The 10,066-nt window shown below is 36.8% G+C and overlaps 2 protein-coding genes across 7 annotated transcripts; both read right to left on the bottom strand.

Annotated features, from left to right (window-relative positions):
- Positions 1–1,359, bottom strand: LOC133296192 (uncharacterized). The gene is made up of 2 exons (XM_061495138.1): positions 992–1,359; positions 1–884 (listed from the first exon to the last, which is right to left on the bottom strand). The coding sequence occupies exons 1-2, from the start codon at positions 1,181–1,183 to the stop codon at positions 267–269; spliced, it is 810 nt and encodes a 269-aa protein (XP_061351122.1). The 5' UTR covers positions 1,184–1,359; the 3' UTR covers positions 1–266.
- Positions 1,360–1,564: 205 nt separating this feature from the next.
- Positions 1,565–9,726, bottom strand: LOC133296195 (protein ALP1-like). 6 transcript variants are annotated; one of them, XM_061495140.1, is made up of 5 exons: positions 9,171–9,726; positions 8,806–8,869; positions 2,542–3,070; positions 2,214–2,439; positions 1,565–2,105 (listed from the first exon to the last, which is right to left on the bottom strand). In XM_061495140.1, the coding sequence occupies exons 3-5, from the start codon at positions 2,968–2,970 to the stop codon at positions 1,729–1,731; spliced, it is 1,032 nt and encodes a 343-aa protein (XP_061351124.1). In that variant the 5' UTR covers positions 2,971–3,070; positions 8,806–8,869; positions 9,171–9,726; the 3' UTR covers positions 1,565–1,728. The 6 variants fall into 6 exon arrangements, 4 of the variants coding, with proteins under 4 accessions (XP_061351124.1, XP_061351125.1, XP_061351128.1 ...); XM_061495141.1 differs by having other exon boundaries at positions 9,342–9,726; XM_061495144.1 differs by lacking the exons at positions 8,806–8,869; positions 9,171–9,726 and adding an exon at positions 6,498–6,580.
- Positions 9,727–10,066: the final 340 nt, after the last annotated feature.

Here is a 10,066-nt window from a genome sequence, read left to right as displayed (position 1 = left end):
TATGTGATTTACAAAATAAATCATGAGGGCATTAAGGTGCTGGTATTTACATAATCCTCCCATGTACCTACAGTCACACCAAAAAATAGTTACAGTATCATAGCCACACCAAAACCATATCATATTGTAGCCCAGCCACAGCTACATATTATATATTGTAACCCAGCCACACCACACAAGAGTGGAAGTAGCACAGTCACACCAAAAAAACACTCTGCATCACATGTAATACCAAAAAATGATGCATCACAGTCACACCAACAAAGCTAGGGATCAAAGTTGGCTAACAACCCAGCCAATATGTGCTTTCTTTTTTCGTCACTGCATTGCATAAAGATATCCGTCAAATTACTATCCCTACCCAACTGCACACCTATGTGAACCATTTGAGGGTCAGTCAAGTAATCATATTTCTCTATCTCGTCCATAATTGACATTCGCCTATTATTTCCATCAGCTTGGTGTTGAAAACAAGACACCAATTTGTCAATGCTGTCACTTGATTTGCGGTATGTCTGAGTTAAATCTTTCATGACATCAACCATCTCAAGTCCGAAAGGATCTTCACTCCTTTGCCTTTTCTTACCCTTTCTGGCAGTAACATTTGAAACTGGGCTACTTGGGGCCACAACATCTTCTGCAGGGATGTCAGGCATAGCAGGATCTGCTACAAGAGTGGGGATATAGTCACCAGAGAGTTCTATATAATCATCAAAAGGTGTCCCACTTGCATCATACAAGGCAGGATCTCGTTCCATTTCGCGGATTACATCGTCTGCACCCACTGAATGAGATCCCGTGGCAACATCCTTCCCAAATATATTTCCCAAAACATTGTAGTGCGGGAATGGCTTGTTGTAAAGACCCTTAGCAGTGGGATGGGACTACACAAAATACGCACAAATACAAAGGTTAAATATTAGTGTCAATGACTTGTTCATTAAGATAGGTAATGAAATGAAAGCATAACTTATAATGGAGATTACTTTACCTTGACCGAGTCATCAAATATTTCCCTCTCGACATCTATCATTTTCTTGGCATCGTTCCATCCGAAGCCGCTCCCACCATTAGTACCTACCATTGCAGCGATGGCAGTATATTGTTTCTTCAACAGTTTCACCCTAGAGGTGATGTGTGGGCTAGCTCGCAAGGAGCATCCTGGTATCTTGCGATGCATCATATTTTCTACGACATTGGAATAACCTGCCTTAAAGCCGTTGTCTCATTTCCAACCGAAACCCAATTCACTTAGACACTCTACGAGCATTTTATCCTCTTCTGCAGTCCATTGATGATTAATGCGTTTAGTTGACTGCGTAGACTGCTGGCTGTCTTCAGCCATGGAGCCAATTGTTGTATTTCTATATCTGTGAAACAAGAGAACACATACGAAACATATTTGAGAATATAGTGGGAATAACTACAGCAAACAACTCTATAATGTGGAGGACAAATGAATTTAGGGTCACAGAAATATAGAAAACAACAATTTCCCATGCTGTGAATACGAAAATATAAACTAAGCAGTCTATTACATAAGATTACAACATAAACACATAGTTGCTGTTTCAGTTTTAAAGCAGCCCACAAGATTACACTTAGTATAAATACAACTAATATTTGCAAGTTTCATAACTAAAAGCTAAAATCAAACGCGATTCCTCCATGTATTGAACATGTGATTCACCATTTGATCCCTCGAGACAGTCCATGCATTAGAAGACTCTACGTGAGTGATGAAGTCAGTTCCTCCAACATCAACATCGGTTGCTGCATTTGATCCACTTCTTCATCATCTAAAGGATCCACAGCCATTTCTCTTCGTATATGATTATGAAGCAAGCAACATGCGATAATTATTCGGCATTGAGTTTTAACCGGATAGAAAGACTTTGATCGCACAATAGCCCAACGACCCTTCAGCATTCCAAAGCATCTTTCAATGACATTTCTTGCAGATGAGTGCTTCATATTAAAGAATTCCTGTGGGGTTCTTGGATGTGCCCCATGTCTCCATTCACTAAGATGATATCTCTGACCCCTATACGGAGTGAGGAAACCTTCACCATTCATGTAACCAGCATCGCACAAGTAATAGTATCCTGAAACATGCAAACAAATCCAATAGTAACTCATGATAGGGAAGGTTTAATTAATAGTTAGCTAAGCAATACACCCCTTGAAACTGATAAATTGTGTAAGCATATTACCTTTAGGGACCCTTAAACCGTTCGGACGAGAGATGGCATCTCGGAGTACCCTTGAGTCTGCGGCTGAACCCTCCCATCCAGGCAAAACATAAATAAACTGACCATCTTGGGAACAAACCCCCAACACATTGGTTGCTATCTCACCCTTCCTAGTCTGGTATCTAGGCTTGTCGGCTTGCAATGGATAGACCTTGATGTGTGTCCCATCTAGTGCTCCCAAACAATTCTAATAATTAACCAACTACAAATATTATTAACCATCACACCAAATACGTGGACATCATCTTATGCAGGTTTAAATGTAACAGAACGTAAATAAATTTCTGACCTTGAACCACTTCCACTTCTCATCAGTCGAGTTCTCCGGAACTGGTTCTGGTCGTTTAAATAAAAGTGTATGACACCGTATGACAGATAGCAAAACTTTGGAGAACTGTCTACTTATGGTTTCACCAGATCGCATGAACTGTCTTTTAATTATCCTATTCTTCACATCGTGGGCTAAAATGTGTAGAAAAATTGAGACCATCTCTTCAACACCCATATGTCTAGTCGGCTGTAGTCCCCCAACAGTTTTCACCAACCACACCAGTTTATGGAAAGACTTTCTGTCCATCCTTGTATTTTCAATACAAGCCCTGTCACTTGCATGGACTATTCTATGGAAGTTGACTTCCCTAACCCTAGCCCTAGTAAACAAGTTCCATGATACTCTCCTCCTTCTATTTCTCCTGGTATTGTTATGGTGTTTGTACATAGCACAAATATAACAACAAAATCAATTGTTGCATACACTCCAGATGAGCAATCAGAACAACAACGACACTAACTTCCATTCCATTGTTCATTGCCACAATCTAACACACAAAATACAAAAATTATTCACATCTCATTTTTTTCATAACAAATAATAGTATCCTGAAATATGGACAAAAGAGGGGGGCTGTATTTGAGATCAAGCAGGACGTACAAGTGTGGAGCATAACACAACACTACAAGGAAGCATATAATATGCATTAAAAAAATTAAAGCAATAGAAAATTTAGCTCTGTTTTGAATAACCATGGGAGCAAACAATAAAGTAACAGGTAGTGCTTCGTCTGAGGGTATTTTTTTCAGAATGACAAATCATTATTTAAAAGGAACATATTTTTAACTAATATTCAGGTTTAAATCTACTGGCTATTACCTGTGCATTCACCTATGTCAAACCATTACTTACAAGTTGTTTAAGGTTACTTCCAGTTGAGGTTAGCTTATAACTTTGCCTCACTAGTTATTATATTAATATGCTATTACCTTTATGAAAAACAGATCATGTTGTACACAAACAGCTCACTAACTGTAATAGTCGATTAAAGATAAGAAGTTAGAAAAGGTAAAAAGGAAACTGAATGGCAGTAAATGAGTCCTAAGAAGAAAAAACTACTCTTCTGTTTTTTATTTATCTATTTGTTCGTTTGAATTCAATTGTAAACTTTTAGTTCATAAGGAGTAAAAATAGATTTTGAGAAGGAACTTTTAGTAAAACAAGTTTGCTTTACTATAATGACAATGCATAACACTCTCCACATCCTTATCTTTTTTCCCCATTTTGTGGAACCCTTTTATTGATTGAACATTGCTTTGTTAAAAAGCAATCCCATAACCACATAAAAACAGAGAAAAAGAATATATGAGCAATTCTTGGCAAGTAATACAGCTAAAGGATTTTTGGCATCTCACATATATATCCCATCCCTACATACATGAAGCAAAAATTTCGTATCGTTCCTAGAATGTAAAATGACAGATATTAATTATGGGAAACAATGATAAACACAACTACCTAAGTAGTGCCTTGTATTGGAGACAAGTCCACAAACAAGTGGCAGTTTCTACACCCTCTCTCTCAGGTATCAATGCACAAAAATCGTCATATTCAACAAAAGGGAGGCTAACACTACGGCAATATGATTGATTACTGCCAACACTTCCCAACACATGAAAATTACAAAAACGAAAGTTAATATTATGGAGGCCTACAAAAATAAGAAGCACAGCATAAATAAGACAAGTGAGTAATTGATGATAGGATGGGGTAGTAAGGAGGGGTTGCTGATGGTGGTTTTGAACCTAATCCAAACCCATCATTGCGAAAATATTGGGACGGCCTAGCTCATCGTCATTTTAGAAACCGTAACTGAAAGCCCCCATTATTGTTCCTCTCATGTCCATTATGCTGAATTTTTATTCCCACTGTGCGCTTTCACCACATACAAATATACAACCAACCCTTATACAGATGTCCATTAAAAGAATAGTTTTGTATCACACTATCCCCGTGCTTCGAACAAATACTTCGCACGATAAATCCTTCTACTCAGGTTTAAACGACCTCATTCGTTTTTAGTTAAATCAGTATAAGACCTTTAACAAAAAAAAAATCAGTATAAGACCAAATCAATCAGAGACACAAATCGGATGAACACACCTTTACTTTGATTTTGGCTTTCAAAATTATCGGTTGTAGACGGAACACACCTTTACTTCGATTGGGGCTTTCAAAATGAGTGACGAAATTCTAAACCATCAACTGGCATCTCAAGTTTTGTCAGAATGATACATGGTTTTGGGGTAGATTGGAGAAAAAACTTTACACGTCTGCATTGTATTTGAGGGGTAAACTTGTCATTTTTTCCCACCATTTTTCAGTATCTCGCTTTCTTCACAAAACCACCTTCACAGAAGGGTTGCAAAACACTGTTCAATTCCGGCTTTCATTTGTTACGCAGGATTGCTAGACATCAGGCATTGATGGGGAAGAGAAACCAAATCCATTTAACAAACGTGGAGAAGGAAGAAACCGGTTTTCACTTTGCTAGGAAAATGTTGAAAAGCGTCGAACCAAACACTGCCTCAATGTCTTGTCCTCAGATATTTTCATAAGTACCCAATAAATTTTTGCAGCAAGCTAATTAGAGTAATTTAAGGTATTACTTATTTGAGAATTGGTACATCGTTATCTAAATACATTCAATTTATAATTATAACGTACATAAATGAGGTGCCCAGAGAGAACTTAATCACTTATAAAACAGAGGCTGCCACAAGGTATTGATCATATGGCAATATCATGCAGATTGAATAATATTCAATTCTAGGTTATGCAAATGGAATCTCAGAAAAGCAAGACATTAACTTTAACAATACCTGATGGTTCAGTTTCACTTAACAGAATTCTAATGTTACCGGTAATATGTTTTAAGTCAACCCAGGTAATGGGACACCATTTCAACTATAGAACCACGAGCTCCTACTAACCAAATGCTAATTATATGATGTGCATGAAATTGTTCCGAAGGAATCAAGAAACTTTGGTATTATTTAGTTGCAAGCAAGTAAATTTTGCCGTTCGATGTTAGATTGTGATATAGCAAGTGTCAGGTCAATCCAATTTAAACTTTAAGCTACTGTCCACTAAATATCAGAACCAGTACAGGATAGTAAGTGATGTCCATACCTTTCCAACCTCAGGAGACATAACTTAGCAATAGCACAGAGTAAAAATCAATTGGCAACATATAATGTAACCGCACCAAATAGTTGTGTACGTGATCTCTTTAAACCAATCACCATAACTTTGATTACTTACACATAGATTTATAAGTTATTTATTATTATTATATTTTTTTGAAACAGCCGCTGAACACATGTCATCCAATTTGAAAAGTCACACAACAGCAGGCATCAAATTTCTAAGAAAGAAGAAACAATCCCTTTTTAACGGGAGTAATAAAATCTCTAAATTTTCTCTTTTGTAACATGGATTAAGAACCTAAGACCACTAACCTATCTCAAACTTCAAGCTCAAAAGAGAGTATACCAGTGCCAGGGTACACACACAGCACAGAGATCTTTAATGAATTTGAGAGGTTCAGAATCCAGACCAAGGAGTTTGGACCTCATTAGATTAGTAATTTGTATCATTTTAAGTTAAAAATAGTGCAGTACCCATTTGAATAAAAATCTACTTAGGGTTAAACCAGAAGAAGCACTGTTAAGTAATACGCATTAATTCAGATCAACTACAATTGCATTAGGATTGACACGATTTGAGACAGAAACTGATCAAAAACAACTCACGTTACAACAGTTATACCAAGGCAAACCTAGTGCAAGTTCTTAATGAAATTTCGTTTACATTTATTTAATGACATATAATCAGTATTTACATTTAAAGTCCATTCCTAGTGTATAATTCTAATTAGGAACTTGAGTATTCTTTGCAAGAAAACATATTACCTTGTATTATAGGACAGCTTGTTCCAATAGGCGTTAGTATTATATTACTGATTAGCAAATCGTTGTATGTTTAACACCGAGCTGTCCACACAGACAAACGGGTTTGGATACATCATATAAAGTTCATTATGTCAATACATCAATTATCAGTATTATATTACTGTTACTCTTACTCAGTTATGGAACCTAACGGAATTAGTTAAACGAACAACTGTTTCTATTCTCCAGCAATATAACACAATCACAACATACAAGAAAGGTCCTAAATCAAAAAAACAAATATGTAACCGCACATTATTTAAAGATAACTTATTATCATCCACAGCTCAGAATATCACAAGAATATATATTCACATCAAGTATATATATATAAAACCTTCCTTATAATTCATATAAGACAGAATTTATAGTTAACCATTAATTCAAGTAGCAATTCACTATTTCACACATAGTGCTCAGACACAAGTGTACCCGTGGTCACCATGATTGTGCACACACATCATGCGTGGCAGTGAGTTGATCAGGCTCACCACTTAGCGTTGAAGTGTGCATAACCATGTTTAACACTGGACACCACAAGTACCATTAACACAAAGAATAATGCAAAAACAGCTAGCAAACAATTCAATAATTATATTCAACCATCAGCAGTTGAACAGAGTAATTCTATCATACAGCAAAGCAACCAATTCACCGTTATATCCAATCAGCAATAATTCAGCGGAAATTTACCATCAGTCAATAAATTCAAACAGCAACAATCCAACAACCAAGTACAAACAGCAAACATTTCATCAATTCAAACACCTTGAATCAAAACTGCTCTGATACCAATTAGCGTAACACCCTCTCTTGTAGTCCTCCAAGAAAGTTGTTTGCTAAGCGGAATTAGAGTTCTTTAATAGTATTTTAGAGACTGAAAAAAATTCATTTTGATGTTGCAACTTAAAACTTATAATTGAAATTAGGTTCGTTACAAAAAAATCAGAGTTACTTTCAAAATTTCTTAAACTTACTAAAAATATAAATTTCCTGATAAACCTTGTTGTCTTTAAAAATTCGTATAAAATCCAGTTCAACGATTCAAAAAAATATTCTTTGTAATATGGAAACTAAACATCTGGGGCTTCACGTTCATATAAAATAATAGTGATTTGGAGTTCGTTTGCCTCTTGAAACATAACTCGCAAAATAAGAGATAAAAATAGTGAAAAAATCACAAACGTCCTGGCTGGTAAAATTCATAATAACTTAAAATTGAGCTTTCAGAATTTCTTTGCAAGGTTTATATATAATGAAACTAGACACCTGGGGCTACGCGTGCATATAACTTATAAGAAAATCGGAGGTCCGTAGCCCCAGTACGACAACTTACAAAGTGCTCGCAAAGACTTTTCAAAACTCAGCATTTAAATAACATGTCAAAATACTTTTCGCAAACGTTTCAACATCTGTTTCCAAAATATTTGCTGGTAATAAAATCGTAATGCAATAATAAAATCATAGTTCGCAGTAATAAACGCTTCTCAATTTCATACAGTCATCCATAAAATATCACATCAATAGCAGCATGCCCAAAACAGTAGAAGCCAACAGCAAATATCCAAGTCCTCAAAAGCTTTTACGTCCTCCTGCCATTTTGTAAAAATAGCAGCCCCAAAGGGGTGAGAAAAATCCCAGTAGTGTGGCAACAAAACTAATAACGCAACAGTATTAAACTAGTCACAAAATATAAACAGTCGCTTCAAACATGAAATCATTTTCATAATATAACCTTTTCATCACATATCATTTTCATCATATATCATATTGCATATATAATGCCTTCTTCATCACGCTCATAGCACCGTCGTGCGCGTGCATACACAGTGGGAATTCCATGCAACGACACCCTCATTTATTGAATCCCACTGTGACCTATGCAGACGGATGCCAAGTGTCCCATACCCTGGTACCGAGGGATGCCTATATGATGCGTGCTCAATCACATGATCCTGTAGATAACTATTCTAAGACTCAAGACTAACATGAATTTGGTACATGCATGCCATGCTATGCTGTCACACACAAACAGAAGGACAAGTGCAGTATGATGTACGGTGCATGCATATATCATCATTTCATAACATATACTTCATGTACATTGGATGCCATACTGCCAAGCCATTCTTTCTTTTCATAACAGAATTTCCATAGGCAGAATAATTTCATCATTTATGGCAGAATAATCATAAGGCACATGTGAGCAACAATTCACAATTTATACACTGGTCAATAGTCACATCAGGTAATACCGCCTAACACATACCTTATGTCCAAACAATAATCAATCGGCACCAAAATTCAGCCCACACAATAAGGGTTACGAGCACCTACGCAAGCAAAGCCCAAAAACAGAATTTCAAACTCTGATTCCTATAATTTACCATTAATGTCAATGCTCCTTAACTTTTGTATTTACCCGCATTTCCAATTACATATGCTATTTAATTTTCTGATTTTACATCACCTTCTAACTTGCTACATTAAAGAAAATCCAAGGTTCTTCCATGAATCTCATTCGATTTTTTAACACCCAAAATAGCCCCATAATATTTATTTGCAATTCTCCCCATAACTCTCTAAGGTGCGTCCATTAGGAGTCTAAAGCATATAGTTAATTTAATTACTAACAGCCACCAATCGCTCAAGGCAGTCCTTCTTCCTCGAGCTTCCAAGGGGTCCGTTTCAGCTCCTTAAATGAGAGGTCTAGGCCAAACACCAGGGAGCAGCAAACTCCTCTGGTTGTAACTCAGCCGAGTGATGCAGGAAGGGAGAAGGAAAGCTTGGAGGTTGGGTTATTACCTTAGGAAAGCTCACGGCTTGAATAAAAGGGAAGTCAGTGTATATGATGGGAATTTTGTTTCTCGTTGCTCTTCTCCTAAGGTTGACGTATAGGAAAATGATGGTAACAAGCACACAGCTTGAGGTTCCACAATCACACGCATAGAGAGAAAGAGGCAAACTGAGATGAGGCTGAGTTTAGTTCAAGTATGAGCTCTCAGCTTTGCGCTCCACCACTAACCACACGGTGGGGGAAAAGAGTGAGATGAAGATAGAATGATATTCTGATTCTCTGAATTTACGGTTTCTGAATTGATGTTGTTAATGAGAGGTGCTGAGAGGGAAGAGAAAATCAACGGTTAATTAGTGTTCTGAATTACTTAGTGTTCTGAATTATTTGCCAACACATCAGCCTATGTCTCTCTTATGAACGCTCTAGAGTGGAGTGGTGAGGATAAGTGAGTGGTTTCCCACCAATGGGAATACATGCAGTTGGAGTGGGCCAATAAGGAGTCATGCATCCAGATCTTCTTACGATAAATTAAGGGGTATGATGTAAGCTTTTGGGCTATCTCAAACCTTTCCTCAAGGTCTTTGCGCCGAACCCTAAGGACAATTGGGCCCAACTTTCTTTCTTCATGATCCATGGTTCATGTATTTGCTAATTCCCTACTCCTTCTAAGTATTAATTAAATTTTATATATATGATTAAGCTAATCCTATCCTCATAACTAGTGTTTCAATTT

This window comes from Gastrolobium bilobum, unplaced genomic scaffold (genome assembly GCF_033153095.1).
Source record: "Gastrolobium bilobum isolate Gb01-03AN ecotype WA unplaced genomic scaffold, APGP_CSIRO_Gbil_v1 utg7786, whole genome shotgun sequence".
Taxonomy (NCBI): domain Eukaryota; kingdom Viridiplantae; phylum Streptophyta; class Magnoliopsida; order Fabales; family Fabaceae; genus Gastrolobium; species Gastrolobium bilobum.
The sequence above is the reverse complement of the archived record's forward strand: the minus strand, read 5'-3'. Positions and strand labels throughout refer to the sequence as shown.